General features: G+C 41.6%; 1 protein-coding gene across 1 annotated transcript in view; it reads right to left on the bottom strand.

Annotated features, from left to right (window-relative positions):
* The window catches only part of itga8 (integrin, alpha 8), a 40,268-nt gene extending 16,938 nt beyond the window's left edge, over positions 1-23,330 (bottom strand). The window contains exons 1-15 of the mRNA XM_072394359.1: positions 22,910-23,330; positions 22,433-22,563; positions 18,771-18,871; positions 18,550-18,673; positions 15,815-15,876; positions 15,346-15,391; positions 13,425-13,550; positions 13,250-13,294; positions 11,944-11,987; positions 9,249-9,305; positions 8,790-8,842; positions 8,492-8,697; positions 4,901-5,098; positions 1,065-1,110; positions 823-930 (exon numbers count right to left, since the gene is read on the bottom strand). Coding sequence (XP_072250460.1) covers positions 823-930; positions 1,065-1,110; positions 4,901-5,098; positions 8,492-8,697; positions 8,790-8,842; positions 9,249-9,305; positions 11,944-11,987; positions 13,250-13,294; positions 13,425-13,550; positions 15,346-15,391; positions 15,815-15,876; positions 18,550-18,673; positions 18,771-18,871; positions 22,433-22,563; positions 22,910-23,130 — 1,568 coding nt within the window. The 5' untranslated portion in view covers positions 23,131-23,330. The remainder of the gene's footprint in view (positions 1-822; positions 931-1,064; positions 1,111-4,900; positions 5,099-8,491; positions 8,698-8,789; positions 8,843-9,248; positions 9,306-11,943; positions 11,988-13,249; positions 13,295-13,424; positions 13,551-15,345; positions 15,392-15,814; positions 15,877-18,549; positions 18,674-18,770; positions 18,872-22,432; positions 22,564-22,909) is intronic.

Raw genomic sequence — 23,330 nt, 5'->3', positions numbered from 1 at the left:
CATCTCCACCTCTTCTTGATGTCCGCAGACGCTAATTAGAAGTCTCTGCCACCTCCTAACTTTATTCATCTATCACCAGCATCTAAAATCTGGTGATGAATCATTGGTCTGTACGTTTTAAAATCCATCCCTTGTTTATCAGTAAGCTTTGTTTCATCCTTTCAATTAATCTGTCCGTACTGAAATTGCAGCTAAGCAATTATATCACACCAGTGGAGTCTGCATCGCTATGAAAAGGGGCTTGTTCCTGTAAATGTATGCACCCCTCCTCGCACCTATCTAAAGTTTTGACAGCATTCATTGCTTGTGTTCTTGCCAATATTAGTTCAGTTTATCTTTTTTGTTCATTTTGGTTTCTAAACCTGTCAAAACCTCAGTGAGATAAAAATCTAAGTGTCAAGAAGGACCCAGCCAAGAGTAACCAGACGCGCCAGATCAGTCGTTACACAATACCATCAAAGGATGTCATCTGCAGAAAGTGTTAGCTCAAGGGCAGGTTTTTCAAAAACATTCTTTGCATATTATTGAAAGAACCATCTGTCTATGACAAAGAAATTTAATTGAAACAATCCACACAGTGAATCTAATAGAATCGTAAGATCCAACTCTTGTCAAAGCCAGTTGGAAGAGCGGTGAAAACATTTTTATCCAGCCTCAGTACTCCCATAAATATCAATGGTTGTCTTTTTTAAAAGCGTACAAGTCTGAGGTCTTCACAGCTCAAACATGCCTATTTCAGATTGGAACCTTTGGTGCCTCGTCTACAAACACAAAGGGATAAACACGATAGGGGGAAAACGGAATGAGAGATTGTCTTTTTACCAGGTAACCATGACATTCATCTGAGGCAAGAGACACTGTCGATCCTCAGGATTCAGGATTCTGGGAGTCAAAATCATTGATGCTTCCACAGACACTACAGCTTGGGACCTGCGCACACGCAAAACACACAAAAACAAACTCAGAAGAAAACTTTGGAGATGAAAACTTGCAGTTTTGAAGCCTGACAGACTTTTAGGAGAAGCAGAAATGTGACAAACTAGAGTCTATTTTGAGACTTGTACCTGTACACTGACACCTCGCCTGCGCCAAACGCCCCCACGATCAGATCTGCAGAGAGAGCAAGGAGAGACGGGAAATAGTGAGCTTCAAAGAATGCCACAGATGGGACTGATTTCAAGGTCTCCAGCAATCTTCATCAAACACAGATTTTTCACATGTAACGCACACAAACACACACACACTCCCACAGTGATGAAGAGCTGACATTTTGACATCATCATGCTTTTCCTTTCATATATAAAGTCTTCAAAATACATTTATTGTCCACACATGCAATATCCATGAATTTGTGTGCCTTTTTTGTGCTTGTGAGACAGGGACATTCCTGGGCCATTAGAACGCTCACATCGCTCCAATCACAGTTTGCTAAACAACAACATTTCCCAACAGTCGGCGCAGGGACGGCTCCTAATTGTAAGCAGCACCAGATCTCATCTATATGTGATTTTTTTATTTGTTTTCATGGGGTTTGCGATGAACACACACTTTTAATTGGCTCCGAAAGTTTAAAATAGAGACGGAATTCAATGGCTGCGGTCAGGGGGACACATACCAATGAAAGCCACACACACACACACACACACACAAGTGCTGATTAGAACAATGTGAAACTGAAAAGAGGCACTTAATGGATACAAGCCACCACTGCCAGATGCAGCAGGAAGTTAAATTGTGTGATCCTGATAAAAACACAATAACCTCATGCTTTTCAGGGAGAGTCAACTTGGGTTTTATCTAACCATTGTGTTCATTATTAATTAATTCAGTGTATAATTGTTTGCCTATGAAATAAAAGCCAATGAAATTTTCTCTGAATTAGTGACTCAGTGACCATCAAATCAGCTTGAAACCCTATGGCAACCTTCTACAAAAGGATGTAAGTGAGCGGAAGCGCACTCTTTTAGACTTTGTGTGTCATTTACGTGTCTTTCATCTCCTGTGTGTTTAGGAAGAAAGAGACTAATTGAATCTAAGAGGAGCACATCTGTTCCTGCCTTCGGATGCAGTCGCTGAGTCCCCCTGAAACCACAACATTAAATCATTTAAGCCATGTCCCCTTTCCACTGTCACTTTATGTGTGTGTTACAGAGTACTCTATCCAAAAAGATGTGGGTTTTTCTCTGCTGGAGTCAGAGAAAAGAGGTGAAAATAAAGAAGAAGTAGGCAAGGATGACAAAAACAGGGGATCGTGCTCTCAGCCTTTAAACCAAAATCTGTGAAAGTAATCAGAACCTAGGTGTGTTTTCAGCAGAGAGAGAAAGTCTGAAGGACCACATCTGAGCCAAAATTCCTCTGTTCATCCCACTGCTGAAGTTGTGTAACCTAAAGTAGAAACTTTAGCTCCAGCCCTGCCACAAATATGTCAGTTTGACCGATGTATGTGCTGCTTAATCTAACACCAATGTTTGCTCACTTAAAACTGCATGACACAAGACTGATTTAAGCATAGGACACCAGTGTGTATGAGGGTGTAAGTGCACACATGGCTGCATCAGGAGCTAAATCAAATAATGACCCCCTTTCCTTTCCATTTAAATCCCATTTCCTTAGACATAGCAAGGCTTGCTCACCACTGTTGATTTGAGGTGCACAGAAACCCTCTGACTGAGGCTTATCCACTTACAAATGATGGAAACCTTCATGGTATTTGTATGGAGCAGGTAGGGTTTAAGTAACTGAACTGCTTTAGCTGATGGTGTCTGTCCTGTGGCTGTGCAAACACAGCCTCCATCCAGAGTTTAGACAGACTGTCAAGCTGTCACTGGCTGTCTACCGTGGCTGCCTGTTTGGCTGCAGGGGGACTGGCCTTGATGATGAAAGGTCAAGGGTCAGCGATGCTTAGTGGAAAAAGAGGGGGGTTTAAGAGAGAAATTGAGGAATTCTTAATTCTTGTGTGGATGTGCAGCACTTTAACCACTGGCTATCAAACTAATTTCACATGTACTGCTTTCCTGCTGAAGAGCAGGGGTATTTGGGTGATCCAGATTGCAGAGATATCCTCATATGGCAAATACTGCCCTTGAATAAAGTAATAGTCTAATGAAAGAGCTTATAGTATTATGACATCACAACTAATACAATGCCATTTGAAGAAAGAGCAAAGGAATGTTCAGTTAAGTTGCTAAAAGAATCTGCTTTGGTAATACATTTTAAATCTACTTGCAAACCTAATGACCCTTCAGCACCACACGCATCCAAATCACCCACCCTGACATGTCTCTGTGTCTGTTAGCCTTTCAACAAACATATGAGATAGACAACTAAAACACTGTCAGTTTCTGACCTTTAACCTGTTAGGTGAACTTAAGATGCATCCTGAGTCAGCGTGACCCTTCTGAAACACAGATGACCCCAGCCTCACTGCACAAAATCTCCTGTCAGAGCAGCTGTGTCCCACTCAAAACCAAATATGCTTGTAATCAAGCTTTATATCAAGTAATCAAGCTTTATATCAAGCAAAAGGAAGTGATTACTGTACAGCCTATCCTTTCATGACTAGTTCATTCTATCTTTCATTTATAATGCTTTCCCACCAATTCAAAGCTAAATATATGATGTAAAATTTTGATATGAAGTCCATTAAAGCTAAAAGTGGAGCACAGTCGTTATCCTCCCTCCTCTTCTGCTGAAGACTAATGACATTTAATGTTGATAGGAGCATATGGCAGCTCTAGCAGGGCTCCCAGGCGCCTGTGCAGTCCTCTTGTAACGCTGATCAAACATCTCTGGCTCCTTTGAACACTGTGACTTTACTACCCTGCAAACGTCACACCGTGTGTGTGTGTCTCACTTCCGTCAGCCAGCTCTCTAATGACAGACGACACGAGCACTGCTCAGTTGTGTGTGCGTGTTTATGATGTGTGTGTGTGTTGGCTGAGAGCCCCGCCACCCGTGAGTTTCTACCCTGCTTCTTCCTCCCAAAGGGCCCCCACGGGCGTAAGTTTGAACCTGTAATCCCTGTGTGTATTTATTGTACAGTGTTTTTACTTTTGATTTGCAGTGGGCCTGCACAGGTCTCACTGTGACCCGGAGCCTGGCACACGCTCAACACACACTGCAGCAAAGCTGATGTCAAGCCACACATGTGAACTTCTGTGTACTCATGTTCGTTATTTCCTTAGATATCCTGTTTGTAGAATGAAGGAATCTGTTATAGTTGCTGAATGAGCAGGAAAGAGAGTGGGGGTAAAGAAAAGGGAAAGGTAAAACTGAACAATTTCTCCATTTCAGGCCGAGCAGTGTTGCTGAGAGCAGAACGGATCCAAATTAGGGAGAAAATAAGGGAGAAAAACAATGGTTTTACAGACCTGCTTTGTTTAACACCCCCTCTTTTTCAACTTTAAATTCATATATATAAATAGCTTTAAAATGAACTCCTTTCAAGTTTGTGTTATCATTTAATCATAATGCTTTGGGAGTATAAAAAGCAGGGAGCTGCTGCTGGTAATTTGATTGAGTGTTGCTTTGTCTGCTCTCGGTTTCAGGGGGTATAGGCAGAGACTTGAATGTCTGGCAAACAGAACATGTGGATAATGTATTACTATTATTCTTACTTTCCCTCCTCCTTGAGTACTGTAAATCCCTAAAGAATGGATGCGGCAGGAGCTCATGGCACACATCCCCATACCCCCTTCTGATGACTTTAACAGAGAAAGAGAGGAAAGCAATAGGGAAGAACATGGAGATGGTAGAGGAGGAGAGCATTTGGGAGCAAAGAAATGTGGAGGTCAAGAATAAAGAGGGGCTGGAAGGAAAACGGTGAAGTACAAGAATGCAACTCTGTTTGATGATATCATGGGGATCTTAGTAAAGAAGGGTTGGCTTTTTGAGTATTTACCAGGATACTGATTGTTGTCCAGGTCCTGGCCTCCTCTGAGAGTGAATCCATATCCAGGCAAACTGTCACTGGGGGTCCAGGCGGCTCGCAGCTCTTGGCTCAGCTTCAGACCTTGTGTGGATATGTCTCTTTGACCATTAAAGATCAATACTCTACCTCCACGTTCCTCACCTCCGAACGGACAGCCCACTGCCACGTCTAAGGGGTGACACATACATGTATGGTTTAGACATCAGTGGGGTTAAGGGCCCCTGTGAGACAGAAGCAGAGGAAAACATTCAAACTGAAGAAAAAAGAAAGTGAGAGGAAGGAAAAGAGCTTGACCTTTTTTAAAACGAGGGGAGGGCCATTCACTTACTCACCGTCATGTGCATTAGAACTATTTCTTTCTTATTCCTTCCTCAGCTTTATTTTTAAATTGTATGTCTATCGACTGCTGAGGTCGTTGCTTTATCTCATGTTGAGCTCTACATGGGCAAGATTTGGTTAAATGTCAGCCAATCTAACACATATTGAATGAAAAAACACGACCACAGATACATGCAATTAGGTCTGGAAACGTTTGGATACTGACACTTTTTGATATTGGAGCTATTTAAGTTTAATCTAATGAATATGGTTTTGAAGCTCAGCCACTCAGCTTTGAGGATACTGACACATATTAGAGGTATTCACATCTAAATTGTAGGAATTACAACTTTTTCATATGTAGAAATACTCTCTTCTTCAGAGGCTCAAATACAACTGTAAAAATTTAAATAATCATAAAAAACATTCATCTTAAAGACTTTGTTATGTTCCTTTGCAAAGGTTCCTGCAATCATCAAACACTGTTATAATCGGTGGGTGTCCATGCCTTTTTTTGTTGCTGAACTCACAAGTGTGTTCTTTTTGACTTGGTGAAAACATGCATCTTAGATGATCCAATCAAAAGCTGAAAGCGCTAAATACAAATGTGAACGCACTCAGGATGGCTTTAGGATGCTTTCAGATCGGATTCTTTAACCAAATTCAGTGGTGGTCCAGGACTTTTGTCCACATTTGTTTCACAGTCTGACTGGAATGTGAAGGGTCATCTACTAACCTGACGTGACCCCACACAAGCAGCAGGTTTAGCACTGAAAAAAGCTCTGTTTTACTGCAGGACAGAAGAGTTATGCACTTCCTTGCAGCATTATATCAAGGAAGTTCACACGTCAACAGGGAGGAAAGATTAGGTACAGTTGCCAGCTAATTTGAAATGAGGCAACAGAAAGGGCTTAAAACTTTAAAACTTACAACTAACACTGAGCTCTGTAAGATCACAAAATATTTTTTATTATAGATATTATAGATAATATTATAATATATTTTTTGTGCCTTTACATTAGATGTAGGCTATGTATTTGTTTGTATAAAGAGAGGGCATGACCTGATCACAAGTGTCACTCAGGTTGTATGTTAGCACCGAATGCGAACAAAATGTACTAAACTGTTGATCTGGTCCCTTTCTGCCATTGATTTGATTCTATTTGCTGCCTAAGGATGACCTGTTCCACTTGCAGCAACAGCTCCTTTGATCATATTTTATGGGTTAAAAGCAACAGCTTCCAAATGCAAATACCAGTCTTGTAATAAAATCCACACCTTTTACCGGCTTAACTGATAAAGAAATAATAAAATAAGAGTCCTTCCCTGTCCATGAAGAAGATTTTCAGGCAATCATGCAATTAAAGCCGATATAAAAGACGGCGTACATATTAAAGAGCTATTCTCAATTCTCAAAACTCTTTCTCCAACTTGGATGTTAATACACTTGAACTGAAGCGACCAATTTGATTTGAGTTTTTTGGTCAGCATCTAAAAATAACAATAAAGTGTTTCCAGACCGCATTTGTGGTACAAAAAGAGCAACAATATGAAAGCAAAGACATAAAGGGTGGCCCAATATGGGCACCTGTCCTGGCGTGAACAGTCTGATTTGTTACACCAAACAAACGTATTTTAGGGTTTACTTCTTAAGCTCCTACCCTCCAGGCATTGTACTGTCCAACACTTGAATACCCATCAGTACTGTAACTGTCCAAATACTTCTAGACATCCTGTTTGTCTCCGGACCCCCTCTCTCCTCGCCTAAACAACTGGTTCCACATGAAGCAGATTGTGGGGTAGAGAGGATAAATGCAACCATATGTGCATGCAAGTGTATAAATGAGTCTATGTGTGTTAATGTGTGCCTGTGAGCATGTATGTCTATGCGTGAGTATGTGTACATAACTGAAGAGCTGTGTAAAAAAATAATCTAACTTTAAAAAAAAAAAAGCCTTCAAATAATGTGAAAGTCACTCATGAGCATTGCTCAACAGCGTCCCACACCATGCAGACAACCAGTGGAACACCCACTGTGATCACTGAGACCAAAACTACAGGAGTCTCTCAGTTCAGCAGAAACTGGTCAACATATTGTGACTAATGGTGACAGAAATTCAGTGGTGGCTGATGAAAATTATAAACAATGGGAGCCACATGACAAAAGGCTTTGACAGCCGACACTCAGCAAAACCACGAAGATGACATAAAATGGGTATGGCTGTGTCTTACAGAAGACTTTTGGGAATGTGGTGATTAGGTCTCTGCTGTGGGAAGAGAAGTTCGGTGTCATCACAGAACGAAAAGGGATCTGTCAGTGATTATGTACTGACACACTCACAACGGGCAGGTATGCTCGAGTACAGCCGTTTGATATCGGCAAAAAATGCCTCCTGAGAACCCTGATCACAAAGCTGACATTAAATCAAATCTGTTCATTAAATTAAATCTCAACAAGTAAGTCCATATGGCTTAAGCTGACTCACACCAACCCTCAGAGACTGTCACACGCTGGCAGACAGCAGATGTGATTTATGTTTCTAGTCAGAGAAAGCCTCTGTATTGATTCTATGGTTATTGATCTACTGGTTAATGGGATTTAAAGGGATGGTATGCACATTAACACACACTGCCCACGAATAAATTAAAGATAAATTACTGGGATTGATGTCATACGAGGACCAGATGTGCATCCATTCATTCATCTTTAAAGGGGCAGTCAACAGGCCTTAGTTCAGTGGAGCATTTGGGCTCCAGGGTTACTGTGGGTACGTGTGCATGTGTGTGTGTGCATGTGTGTGTCTTTGTCCAATCAACGTGAGAATAAAACAAACACAACCGAAGAGGAATGAACCCTGGGCTGCAGGACAAAACTCCCAGATGATTTTATCTCAGGGCACATCTGGTGAGGTAAAAATAGCCCAAACGCACATACTCATATGGCTTTAACCTGATCACCACAGGATGAAACAAGTTCACACACACAATCTTTCATCACCACACTTCCTGATAGGCTGAAGAGCTTTGCGAGTCTGATAGGATTTCCTCAGTCAGAGAAACAACAGTCTAACAGGCAGATAATCACAGAAAAACCTGTTACGTGTTACCGGGTTGACCACAGAACAGCAACCTCATATGAGCACATGTAGCAGTACATGGGGGATTTTTGTGTATTTCGTTAATTTGAATTGTGTCAAATGCACTTCTTATTCCTCGTTCTTCTCTTTGACATTCTCAGCATACCATTGTATCCATCCTGGTTGAGGTCTCCCAGGGGTGCAATAGCCGTCCCGAAGCGTCCAAACGTGTAGGTGCCTGTGAGAGCAACAGGTCTGGAAAAAGAGAGTGGAGCCAGCTGCAGGTACAGGTAGACCCTTCCCACCTCTCTGGGTTTGCTCTCCATCTCTCTCTCCATGTAGAGTGGTGCTCCAACCAGTATATCATCCATTCTAGGGAGGTGCAAGCCGCATATTTTCAATAAACAGTAGAAGGACACACAGGCAGAAATGTGTCTGAAGTGACAGAATAGTTTTCTACTTACCCATCTCCATTTAAGTCAGTGACAGCCACCGAGTAACCATAATAAGAGGCCATCTGAGGAACAGAGAAGGCATTTAGCCAAATGCTTTAACTGTTTTAACCAGTTAATTCAGCTAATCCAAGCTGAAGTGATTCAAAAATGGAAAAAAAAATCTATATATGCTGGTACCTATGGTTAAGTGAATTATATTTAGCCATTCAATACAACAAAATGAGGCTCAGTCCTATTTCTGCTACTTGACCCTTCCCTGTATTTCAGATTCTTGCAGGTTCAGTAGGTGCACATTTTCTTTTGGGGATCAAGGTGTACATGTGATTTAGCCCCTCAAATTACCCCTGATGCTCCTGTTAAAGGGCTAGATTACCAATACTCCTTGATCTACAAATGAAAAAACAGGCACCTTACCCCTAAGAACAGAGGAGTACAGCCAAGGGGTCTTGGATTTGTTGATGCTCCTACCTGTTCCCCTGTGAAGTTCTGGATGAAGGTCAGATTAGTAGAGTTGATCATTGCCACCTAAAAAGGAATACGATGGACAATCAGCTGTAATGTGACACATTTAATAAAGCATCAGACTTTGTCCTTGGAACACACCATGAGCAAAAATGGCCAATCTTTATCACAAACAGGCACACAAAGAATGTTGGAAAGAAACCGCATAAAAAAGCTTTTATTTAACTGAAACTCATTTCTTCCCCCTGCCCTCCCCCACCACCATCCTCTTTGTGCCTTTACCATTTCCCCCTCATCTTTTTCTCCTTCCCCCCATCCTAACCCCGGCTGCAGGGAGAGACGGAGGGGGGAGGCTGAGAATTCCTTCATAAGAACTAAAATAACAACCACATGGAGACAGCCAGGGGCTAGGCATACACACACATGCACACATGAACAAACATGTGCACGAGGATACATGTTAACCCAATCACTGATCACTCAAAGACATACTAAAGAGGGATAAACTTACAAACAGATGAGGGTGTGTAAACACAAATATTGAATCAATAGCTTGACAATGAACTTTCCTTTGCTCTCAGCTGTCAGATTGGTCACAGAGGAAACACGATCTGGCCTGACAGCCACTTTACTACCATGCCTCTGACATGGCTTACCTGCTCACTCCACCCACTGTGAGCTACAACCGCCTCCTCTGTGGTGCTCAAAGTGAAATGTCTGTTCAGGAAGGAGCATTATGGCACCAGCTATAATGTCCAGACAGAGGACACAGGCTGTCACAATGTCTTGTGGTTACACTGCAGGTTAGGGGTTGTGTGTGTGTAGAAGAGGGTTAGTGGGGTCAGGTAGGGTCACTGCCCTCCACATGCAGCGGAAGCTGTGTGTCATTAGGGAGGATTGACACAGTCAGCCCTGGGGACAAGTTCCCATAAGAAACCATATGACAAGTTTACATACAGACATGTATTTACAATTAAGCCCTAAATCAATTATACCAAACACAAAATCCTCATTCAGGAAATTTTCACTTGATCAACAGGTTCCTTCTGGGTGGATATGACTTAAACATGACAGACATATTAGAGCTCTCCGGTTATGTCATATAAAAAATATTCTGTTCAAAATTGTTCTCACACTTTCTCAGTAATCAGTGAAAAAGCCTATTTACCATCACAGCAATCAAACAAGTAATGTACAGTAAATGCTAATATGCTTCTTGTAAACCGGGACCATTCCTCTTCTGTCACAGTTTCCAGGTATTTGACTCCTGAAGACTTCTTTGCCATCACTCATGTTTTTAGGTCCTTGACAAGATTCAGATCTAAACTGCTCTCTGTTAGGAATTCCATAACCGCTTTATGTTTTTGTTTTGATATTGTCTTGTTGGGATGTCTGTTGCTGTCCACAGCCAAGTATTTCTGCCTAACGTGTTACTCCTCTTTTCAAGTATTTCCTCGAGTTCAGAAACCATCAGCAAGGCTATTCTGATGAATTTGAATAATTTTGGTACTAAAATCGGTTGACTGTTCAAGTCTGATCTCTATGGAGAATTAAGATTCAAAGGTTTCAGAAGCAAGAACACCAAGCCTACAGCGAGGCATGAAGGTGTGAATGCAATGCTTTGGAGATTTTTTTTTCTAATGTCACCCAGTGGTTTCAGTCAGCCTCACCAAAGTAAATGACATTAGAATTTTTAAAAAAACAGTAGGCAGTCTCCAGAAAAACTGGACCCAGGATTCAGAAGGTCAAGGTATTCAGGCTATCACAAGGTATTAGACCTTCCAGCGAGACAATGATCTGAAACATACAGCTAAACTGGTCAAGAAACAGTTAAAATAAAAGAATGTCAGCATTTTTCAGTTGGCCGGCCAAATCCAGACCTGAATCCCATCAAGAGACCAAGAGACCAAAAGACCAGAGTGATGGCAGGAAAATCATCTTACCTCAGACCTGGGGATCATCACAGAAGAGGAGTGGTTCAAAATCCCAGGGCTAACATTCATAATGCATGTTAACAGAGCGGTTTGATTGCCACAAAGACAAACAAATGCTTTGCCATTGATTAAAAAGAAAGCACATAAATGATTTTGGACAGGAGAAAATACAAATTTATCATTCAAATCTGTAACACAATATCTTACTATTTTTGTAACTTGCTTATGGAAGTTCTAGTCAAAATAAATGTATTTGTAAAATCCAAATACAATAATTATGAATCCCAATTTGGTATGCAGAAGGATAATATTGGTAAATGTTTTAATTCTACATGATTTTTGGGCATGTGGGTTTTTGCATGTTAAATTCTGAAAATCCTCTCCAATCCCTCTTCCATTTGTTAGCTCATACAATGACGAGAACAAATCAAAGAAGAAGTAAATAGAAAATAACTCATAAGGGCTCTGAGTCACCTCTAATATCCTAACGGTGGGATTCAAGTCTTTGGAACTCTGCTCAACAGATGAAGATATTTCTTTCCAAAGATGTCCCCATATTTAATGCTTTGTATGTTCAAAAATCCTCCACAGGTGCTGCGTTTGTTAGAAATTTAGTGACTGTGGAGGTCATAGAATATCATCTATTTTTTGTGCACAAATAAAGAGTAATCTACACCAGTTTTGTCCTTCTGCTGATTTATGACAGATATGTTCTTTGATTTGTCTCCTGTTTAATTCTGCCGAATGAACTAAATGTCCATACTCACATATCCAAAGTTCTGTGCTCCTCTTGGCACTCCAGCTATCAGCTCTGGAAAACATGACAACAAACAAAGATTCTAATTAGTGTGAAAAAGGTGCACAAACATGGAAAGTGCTCAGCATTAGCTTGTCTGAAACAACCTAACCAACCCCCCCACCCAATCCCACAGCCAAGTGTAGCTGCTTGCACATTGATTGATGAGTGCAACGCTGTGAACTTATGGGGACGATCAGGGTTTCCCACCCAGCGAGTGGAGACAGAGTCCCCACTTCCTGCCTTGTGGCCCTATCCAACAGGCTCAACCACCAGCCTAATTCTCAGCTCCAGCTCTACTCAGAGCTCCACATTACGACCACTTCTCCAGTCTGAAGAGGGTTTAAGGAACAAGACCACAACAAGCTTTGTACCACAACACAGCACATCATCAGGCATGTGTAGCCTCTTCAGTCTCACTTTAAGACTCTCTCCGACATGTGTTGTGCCTGAGGGCATTCAGGGCCTTTGTAGGGTTGGTACGGGGTATGCAAATGCAAAGTTTCCCTATAGAGATCCCACAAAATACTAATTAGTTATATGACATTGAGAAGCGGGTCTTGTGTTTGTTACAAACGCTGTTTTAAAAGGAAGCCATAAACTTATAAAAAAAATAAAGTGGCCTTAGTTTTCCATCTATTTTCCCTTAATAATCGAGCTTTAGTTTTAACTGTAGTACAGAAAAAGTGATGGAATGAACTTCAGCAGCTAGCAATTCTAGAAAGAGGAGTGAAATGATTTGTAAATTACTCATAATCCTGATTTATGCATTCTCACTGGCTTAAATTGTACATATATGAATAGGTAAAAAGAGAAAAAAACAACTCAAAGGCCACTCTACCCCACCTGCACATCTTTAATAAAAGGATGCCGTGTGCCTGTACATCTTTGCACCTAATATTTCAACTCCAGACATGAATCTGAACCAGCTCTTGACCTGAAGAGGTTTGTGGAATCTGCCAATAATCATTCCAATCAGTCAAAACGGAGGACAGGAAATCCCTTTATCAGGGGTTGCTGAAGTCTTGTCCCCTAGGGTCGTGACCCAGACGTATAGAGACAGTTCTCATTACTGCTTAAAGGTTCAGACGCTAACGTCCACTTCCTGTTGCCCACCAAATTGAACGCCTCACAGTGTCCAGCCCTAAAATATACCAATAGAGACTGCAAACAGCCAATGTTTTAGACAGTGATGCAGAGAGGTTGCTGATGTTGTTGGTCAGGGATTCCTCTGGTGCTGCATGTGGTTTGTTGTGATGAACTATTGGCTTTCTCACCTTGCTCAGAGTCTCCTGTAAACTCTCCCACCGCCACAGAGTAACCTAAAGAGAAACAGCACATTGCTAAAATGAACTCAGATACGTTTTTGTACCTGACATTATTAGATCATGATAATTAGGTGGTTTGCCACTTAGGTTATAGTTTGTGCCTGAGTTTATGTGTGTGTGTTACCAAGGTAGCTGTCGTCATGTGTGTCCTCAGCAGCCCCAGTCTGTTTCTGTCCTGGAACCTGTCTCAGTACAGCCTTTAAAGAGTAACCATTCAGTATCTCAGCTATTCCTGCTGTCAACACCTGACCTGCATCCACACACACACACACACGCACACACACACACACACACACACACACAAACAAAGAAAAACAAACACAGAGAGGATGTGTGTCACATGTGTTCGTGGATACTGGGTTCAGTTTGGACCCCATGAACTAAACACCGCCACCCCCTGCGATAGATATCTATTGGAGATGTCCGCTCCATGTGAACGATGTACAGAGCTAATGTTACATCGGAGTGTTCCCACAGGAAACCTAAAACACATCACTGGCAAAGGAATAGCTGAAAAATACCCCAGTGTTCCTATAAAAACCCTCGCAAAAATCCCATCCTCCATGCAGTGGAGATTGTGAATTATAGGTGTGTGCAGACAAACAACACCCCTCCTCTGCTGTTGAACAAGAGGTCAAAAAAACAAATGATTTTATCTATGACTGCCCTCCACTTTCCATAAATCCTCCGTTATGTGTGAGCGTACTGTTGGGGAGGAGAATGTGCCCTCTTAACCCTCCTTCCAACTCCTTTCCCACTGTGCTGAATTTATCTCTCAGACTAACATATCACTGTGTAAACTCATTATTAAACCTTTATCTGATCATTAAGACGAAATGATAACACAGATACATAAGTCACTGCTGCTAATTTGAGTTCTTTACACCCGGCGATAACAATATTGCATACAAAAGAGCTTTCTTTATGATGAATCAGGCTGAAGGCCGAAGATAATTGTCGTATATTAGAGGCCATAAAATCCAGGCTGAGTGCTTTTATAAACATTTGGAGGAAGTGTTTTAACTGGAGGCAGCCTGCCTTGCCACACTGAGGGCATGGAGGGAGCAGTCCATTAAGCTGTCTGTGTTGCCTATAATGTCGTCCTGTATGCTGGAGCATTCATTATTTAACAACATGCAACTCTAAACAATATCCCCACCTCCAAACTGTGTCAATTTCCTATATTTTGTCTCTTTTTCTTGAATTTTTAAACTCATGTCCTCTTGCTGCAGCTTTCTTTTCTCAACATATGATGTGCTGCAGATTCACACACCCTGGCTTATGAAGAAAGGTTGAGTTTGTGAAAGTGATCAATAAATGTCTCTTTGCCCCTCACAAACAGCTGCACATCTTCTCTAAATCTGGAGAACAAACACTCACACATACACACTCTCAAACACCTGGCATTGGAGGAGTATTGCTACAATTCAGCAGCTTTACTCTGTCACACTCCAGCTACACCTATCAAGAAACTTAATCCCTCTGCTTAGACTGGCCCTGCATGTCCAACAGTCTTGCTGACCTCAGCACTGCTTTTATCAAGCAGGAGATCCATCTCTCTTCCTCTCGCTCACTCTCTAACACACTCCCTCCCTTCTCATCTTTCTCTCTCCCCGAAGCTGTCATCGCCACACCAATCTTCTATCGAACTTCTTGCTCACTTTCACAATCTCATTGTCCACCTCTCTACGAAATTTCTCCTCACTCGTTTGTGCTCTATCACTGGGCAGAGGGGCAGCTCCTCCACAGTCCATTACCCCACGATCAGCTCATTACAGAGACCAAACACCCACTTCCTGTCAAGCCATAGCCACCGAGAAGCATTAAGTAGAGGAGTAAGGGAGGGAAAGGCGGGCCAGAATTAAATGGGAACTTCTCTTAAGGAAGACTTTGCAAGTGTGTCAGTGTGCATGTGTGGGTTTGTGGTCTGTACTAACTGTTAAACTCATCACTATTTCTTTCTATAACTATAACACCTGTCCAATCTATGAAGTCACTGCAAGAGAAAGACCAAGTACAAGTTTGCACGGTGCTGTTTCAGTTACCTTGCCAATAAAAGCTTCCAGGTCCTCCTACAACCAGCTTTCCCTCCTGGAATGAACACAGTTCGACATGGTTAGTTTATGTGACAGAAACTTGTCAGTTATTATGTGCACATGTGAAGAGGGCTATACTGTATAATGTGAATAGCTGAGTGAGCGTGCACATATGATTTCTGTTGTCAAGCATGTTGACATCTTGCAAAGAATGACAGTTTCCTGTACAGGAGGCTAGAGTTGGACCATGAGGCAGAGGTCAAGGTTCATATTGACGATACAGTGAAAGAATGTGCGCGCATCTATTGTGTTGAGAGGTGATGGTTCACATCGGGAGTGGAGGCTACCCCAGGGATGAGGACTCTCTCATCTTTCCAGTGTCCCATAAATCTCCGAGGGCAGTCTTACATTTGAAACTCCAGGAGGCTTTCCTGGTGATAACATTTGAATGCTTCAGCAGTTTTTTTTTTTTTTTTACCTTGGTGAAATCCACACTGAACCCAGCCTGGCAGAATCCCTGTCCCTCTGGGTCTGGATCACCTAAAAGCAACACAAAAAACGCATGTGAAGGGTGAAACTACTTTTTTATTTCCAGCATCTTGCAGGTTTTTGCACAAACTAAAAGTCTGACTTCATGTGTAACTTTTTAAATCTGCTGCTTTTTTAAAAATCTGTCCCTAAGATGATAATGAGCGTTTTGAGTCTTCACTTATCACTACGAGGTAACATAACAAAGCTGAACACTGGGAGAATTGTTGGCAGTGGAGTTGCATCATCAACAATGCAGGCAACAAATTTTGACAGGTAAGAAGAGAAGGAAGAAAAGCCAAGAGATTCTGCTGAATTTACTTAGCTTCATTTTTTTGACAGAATACTCTGACAGTGATGGTGTTATAGGAGTGCAATGTTTCAAAAGTATTGCAGAATGCAGATGGTACCATTAAACTACTAAAAAAAACAACTATAAAATCCAAGAAATAAAGAGGTGGCTTACATAAAAAAAACTAGAACCATTGAGAAACATGTTTAGTTTAAATTATCTGACTGCACATGAACAAACAAAAGTCGTGTGTTCATCATAAACTGTTATAAATTTCAGTGGCACCCCGTAGTGAAGCTTAATGATGCGTGACTACTCAAGTACATATAAAAACTAAACAATAGGTGAGTTAAATCTGAAGTTAGAGTGGCTGCCAAAAGATGTTAAGATGAAGAAAAAAAAGCTGCTGGAGGCAGAAAATTCTGACTTTAGCACACAATAAAGAAACACTTGCCCTGTCTCGAAAACTATTCAGGATAATTCTCCCTTGAGGACACTTGAATTGACATGGTAAATATTCAAGACTTGATTAGTCAGCACTGAAATAAACAACAAAACCAAGATCTTTAACAGCACTGAGTCAATTACTCGAGGGAGGGTAAGTATGAATGTGTGTTTATGTGGGGGCACAATGATCTGCACAACAAGCGCAGCGCTTTAGTTGCTGTTTACAATGCTAAATTTGATAGTATTTATTTTATCATAATGTGTTGTTGCCTTGTACCACTGTACAGGGGGAGAAAACTCACAAGAAGAAAGTGGGAGACAGAGGGAAAAAAACATGTAAAGGGAGGGGGATTCACGGAAGGGGGGTGGGGCATCCCATAAATCCCATTTACAGAGGTGATGACAGAGAGAAGAGGACCTAAGAGAGAGACTGATCAACTGGTAGGGAGACAGATTATTTTCAGGTTACCGTGGTGACTTGTAAAACATCAGGCTAAGTGCGAGCAGGCAACAATTCCCACCTTCCCCGCTTGTATTTTGCAATGCAGACAGGTTTGTTTTCAGATATCGCTCTGTGAGATTTCTGTCTTAACTTCACTACTGTGGTGGGGGATGAGACTTTATTTGTGATGGCTAAGGAATAAAGGAAAAGTACACTTTTCTCAGAGAGAAGTCACACTTTTCTGCATTCAAAAAGTGTGCAAAAGTAACAAAAAGCCACACCAAGGGGTTATTCTGTCCCACAGGAGACTCCGCTCTTGAGCTGCCTGAAGAATCTCATTAGTAGTCCAAGATTTTCCCTCCTTACTCATCTCCATCATACTGAAATATGTTTGCAAACTGCTTATTGGTAGGTTTTGCATGCCTGAAAAAGAAGGTAAGTGCATGATTGAATCAGCTGGAGAGATGCTCTACCCTGATGTGATCGATGGTTTCACACTCACAAATTATTCCTGAAGCGTTTAGAAAGGCTGCGTGGTGTGGAGCAGTAAGTATAAGAATCAAAATGATAACGGCACTGAATGTGTGTAAAGGGCAAATGTGGGTGGATTATGTCAATTAAACACATTAGTTGCATTCATTTCCAGTGTTGGAAGAGATTGAGGCACACCAAATATGTTATTATCATGAAAGGCACTTTGAGAAACTGTCCAGCAGTGTGGATTTGATCTTGTGACGACACTACTAAAAAAAAAATGTGTCCACACACAGCATATTAAATGCTACAATCATAGCAGCACAAATAACTTAATGACAATAAAAAAAGAACCACTCATGAGAGTCTTATGAACATGTCATGAAACAGAAATAAGAGTTAAATTAAAGCACATGCCCACATCCATTCGAGGAAAACAAATAAATGAATAAAACTCTTTAATTTTGAACTTTGGCAGATATGCTAATGCCACAACAATCAATCACACCAGAGTGGGCCTCCAACTGGTCATATATAGCTCCAACAACTCAGCAAATAATGAGCAGATGTTTGTACTTTTTCTTTTGCCCTTGACCAATCGTTGTCCAAATTAGAGCAAACAAGACTTTTTTTGGGGGGGGGGGGGCTTAAAGAGACAGGAGTGACACATTTTACACAGAATACTGTAACAATGTGAAGTATGAGAAAAACTGCACATCATCACCGCTGGGAGCATCAGTAACGAATTGTAATCAGAGGTGGAAATCTCAGACAGTGCTTTTTGGAACCTGAACAGTTTATTTAAAAGCTTTCTGCATTTGTAAAGATTCCACTGACAGTAAGTACATGCTCTTCAAAATTTGAGTGAACACACTTTTTGCATCTCCTACACTGTAAAAAGACGTACTTTAATGGGTGGTTAGTGTGTTCATACGGACAGGAGAGAGACAGAGAAAACAAAGGCAGGAATGGCCGAAGGGAACTTCAGGGAGACGGCGGCATTAACAGGCGAGGCCTCAGAGTTACTCACTGGTCCTGCAGGGTGAATACTCAGCATAGGCGCTGAAATTCTGGACGGCCACATAGCAGGTCCCCACGGGGTCCTTCTCTCCATCTCTCTTCACTGTCCGCCAGTGATAGAGAGGGGCGCATGCCTGCAAAACAGGTAACAGACAGAGAGAGACAATAAAAACTGAAGAAGACCAGCAAGAAACAAATGTAAAAATTTAATTTAACATCTTGTCCACCCACCACCACTTTTCCTTTGTGCGTCCTGACTGACGCTCCAAACCACTGGTGTGACTTAAACTCCAGAGGCTCTCTGGTGCCATTCACCTTAATCATTCTGTTATCTGGTGACAGAGGCAGAGAGCGGGGAAGTGGAAAAGACATAAAATAAAAAGGGAGCTGAACAGACATTTCATAGTGGCGGCTGTAAACTCTGAATTGACCACAGTAATGTGGTCTGTGAGCATTTGTCCTTAACGAGCAAGAACAAACAGCAAAGTCTTAAACAGGCCAATAACATACATCAAAAACACCATTTGCCCCCCAGAGACAGACATTTGACAGGATACGGAGGCTTTCTTATTCAGTTTGTCTCTCCAATAAAAAGTAGCAACACTTAAAGAGATTCCTGATACACAGACGTACAGCCTTACATGAACATTTTAAGCATTTCCCCCCGGAATCACGATAACGTGTTTGTGTGCGTGGATTAGTTCACTCTGTTTTATACATGTCTTCAGTATTTTTTAAGCCCAGCTGGTTTTATTTACAACATGCATACTCCTCATTAAACACCTTCATTTAACACATGTGTACACACACACACACACACACACACACACACAGCACAGGGACTCACTTACAGGAATATAGTATGTGCAGACAAACAGGTGTACAGAGCATGTTTTTCTTATTAGCATTATTATTTTTTTTGGCTTTACTACTCCATTTCATCTTCTCTGAGAGAGTTCAAGGCATGCTGATTCATCCCATCTTCTCATGATCTGTTATAGGTTTGTTTCAACTTCTACGAACAGTCAGTTGATTAAGAAAGTACACCCTCTTTAATTAATAAAAGGTTTACACGTTAGAACGCTCCTATGGTCTGCACCAGATAATAGAAATAGGCATCTCAAATGAACATGAACACATTAGATATGTATTTCATTAAAAAAAAAAGTACACCCCATGATTCAATAACTACTGGAACCCTCTTAATCAACAACAACTTGAAGTAATTGTTTTTTGTATGACGTTTTCATTCTCACATCACTGTGGAAGAATTTTGTCCCACATTTCTTTACAATGCTGCTTCAGTTTATTGAGGTTTGCGGGCATTTGTTTATGCACAGCTCTCTTAAGGTCCCACCATGGCATCTCAATCAGGTTGAGGTCTAGACTTTGATTTGATGATTGCATAATATTGAATCTTTTCTTTTCTCTCTCATTCATTCTGTTCTAGTCATTGTCCTGTTGCATGACCCAATCACACCCCCGCCACCACCATGCTTGACAGTTGGTATGAGGTGTTTGTGTTGATATCCTTTGTTTGGTTTTCCCCAAACGTGGAAAGTGCATTATGACTAAACTTCTCCACTTTGCTCTCATCTGTCCACAGGACATTGGTTCTGAAGTCTTGAGGTTTGTTCAGATGTAACTTTGCAAACCAGAGCTGTGCTACAGAGAAGAAGATTTCTCCTGAAACCCTTCCAAACAAGCCATACTTGTTTAGTCTTTCTCTAATTGTACTGTCACAAACTTTTTGATTAAACATTCTACGTGAGGCCTGTAGAGTCTGACACGTAGCTCTTGGGCATTTTTGCAACTTCTCTGAACATTGCACAGTCTGAGCATGTGGTGAACTTACTGGGACATCTACTCCTGGGAAGATTGACTGCTTTAAATATTCTCCCTTTGTATATCATTTTCTCACTGCAAAATGGGTTAGAATGGCCTAACAATTCTTCTCAGATTGATGGGCAGCAACAATTACTTCTCTAAGATCATTGCTGATGTCTCTCCTCATTGACATTGTGTCAACACACACCTGAATGTTCCAGACCAACAAACTGCCAAAACTCCAGTTTTTAATAGATGGATTCACCCTTCATGATTTTGAAATTGAAATTTCAAGATACCTTACTAATTTCTAAAGGGAGATTAGACATGATGATCAATTAATCAGGTGCATTTGATTAGCCCAGCTGGCTGCCACCCACCCTGTGAACTTCTATGGACTTCCATTCCATGTGTGGTATTTGAAATTATTGTGAACCCTACATTGTAATAATAATTGTAAAACCCATGCATGCATAATTTTCTGCTAAACTGAGTGGCAACCAATTAGTAAAAGCACAGACCAGAAGCGAAAGCAGTGGCGATTTAGTTTTTCTTTACGCAAACTAAAAAGACGCAACCTATCACTAATCTGTGATAACATATCATGAACTCCCCCATCCCCTCTCAGCTCCACTGACACGACTTGACGCATCTGTATAATGTCACTGAAGTACAAACAGGTAGACACAAGGGCACATGTGAAGGTGATGCATGACATAAACCATGTTCACCACTCATGCTGATATTTTGTACAGTTTACTTTAAAAAAAAAAATGGTTCGGCTGTAAACACGTGCGATACCTGACTCACGTGTTTGTGCCGCTTCTTTTATTCCTCCATCCCTCAAACCTGAAATTAACCCCAAAATATTCCACAGATTCCCTCTGACAAATAACAGTAATTAACTTAAGGGAGAAGAAAGAGACCCCCCCCCCTCCTTATGGAGCCTCACTGTAGCTCATCCAGAGCACTGAAGTAGTGTTTGCATCAGCTGATTAGTCTCCAGCTGTTTCACTCATACAGGTGCTGTTATAGATGTAAATATGCTGTCATATTCATAAATGCGCATGAGGACCAATGAGATATTCTCTTGATAGCTTCACAGTAGCACTATCACTTGGAGTTTCATCCTCCTGAAACTTTCTTCTTACACGCTGAAGCTCTTGGCACCGCCAACTCTGCCACAACCTGTTGTTCATGTATGTTTGCACCTTTCTTTGAATTCTGTCTATCCTCAAAGCACATTATCAAGACATAATTAACTCTATCAAAGCTATCCATGCAGTGAGAGCAAAGTTTCCTCTCAAGCTTTTTTTGTGGTCCACCTAAAGATGATTGAAGTCATGAAAGAGGGAGAAAAACAGACTGATGGAGAACAAGAGAAGGACAAGGGGAGGGGAAAAAGAGACAGGGATGTATTTTCAAGATCTAATAAAAAGCAGACCTCACCCAGTCCCCCTTTCTTCCGACCGAGGACTAAATTCCCATGTGCATACAGTTCACCCCCCCTCCTCTTTCTCTTCACCTCATGCGCAAAAGCTGATAACTCGGAGAGGAAAGTGAGCATCAGAGACATTAGAAGCATTAGCTGAGTGGACACTGATGATAACATATTGAATAGCATAATCAACACGATATAGACCAGCAAACCTGCAACGCGCCCTATTTTGTCCGATGAAGTTGATGAGAGCCATATGCCTCATCTCTTTTTCTCATGCAACAGCACAAGTTCCAGCTCATGTAGACATAAATACGAGACACAAAGGTTTCACAACCTTAGCGTTTTCCAATCAAGTGACATCTGGGACCGTTGCTTTGCAAATCTAATTTGGATTATTCACTCAAATGCTCACATGAGAAATCATAAAAAAGTAACAGCAGTGAGCATACGGTCTGTCTCACAGTTTGTCCAACTAAGGCTGCCTGTCATGTAACAACACCAAGAATCTCAGGAGTGTAATTATACTCAGTGGGGGCCCCAGGAAGTCTGTCACAAATTAATGTTGGCCCATGAGAAATAAGTTATTACAAATATGAAGTTTCAGAAAATGTTTCAGGTAACTCACTGGAACTGTCAAAAGGAATCTGTCTGCAGCTATCAGGCAGTCCTGGCCAGGGGCAGTAATAGACAGCTCCAGCCTCCACGATGCCCGGCTGAGAGGTGTTCGCTTTTGGAGCCCCCACCAGCACACTGATCCTGGTGGGGAAAGGAAAAAAAAAAAACAAAACAAGGTACATGCGAGGCATGCAGGACATGGTGCAATTCAGAATCTAACTGACCCAGACATGTCACTTTCTTTTCTGCTTCAAATTTCTTGCAATTCATGCATGAGTTTACTGCTTATCTCAGCCCCACTAGAGCATAATATTTAGATAGAAAGATAATTAGGCATCATCCACCTCCTACTCTTCTGTTGCACTATAATAAAGTAATTTCGACAGATTAAGCTTGTGCAGGTACAGTTTAAGAGGCAAATGACTTTTATTTCACAACTTCTGCAGGACACTGGTGGGACAGCTTCAGCCTTGATGTTGCCACTCACGTGTTCCTGTCGCTGGTCGCTTGATAGAAATCCACAGAATAGCCGAAATAACTACCAGCAGGTCCCCTGTAAACCGTAGGATGCTCCGCGTAAAGGTTAAAACCCCAAACTCCGTTTGGCGCCGGCCAGAGCACACAGAGCGCCCCCAGCATAAACATCCCAGCAGAGGAGGCACAATCCCATAAACGCTCCATCCTAGATGGCAGAGAGCTGCGCACCATTCCTTAAAAAAATGAGAGACAGAGAGCTTCCTCTGTGCAGGTGAGTTAAGTTTGTGCCGGATTTAAGTTCTCCGACTGCCTGTCTGTGGATGCCTGTACGCGCTCTGTTGCGCTCCCACTGAACTGCCTCCTGACACCATTAAACCACCAAGTCTGCCCAGAATCTCCGCTACAAGACTGCACAGCCTCGCCCCCGCCCT

Source organism: Leuresthes tenuis, unplaced genomic scaffold (genome assembly GCF_036924035.1).
Source record: "Leuresthes tenuis unplaced genomic scaffold, fLeuTen1.0.hap1 SCAF_10, whole genome shotgun sequence".
Classification (NCBI taxonomy): Eukaryota; Metazoa; Chordata; class Actinopteri; order Atheriniformes; family Atherinopsidae; genus Leuresthes; species Leuresthes tenuis.
Note: the sequence above shows the minus strand (reverse complement) of the source record. Positions and strands in the feature narration are given on the sequence as shown.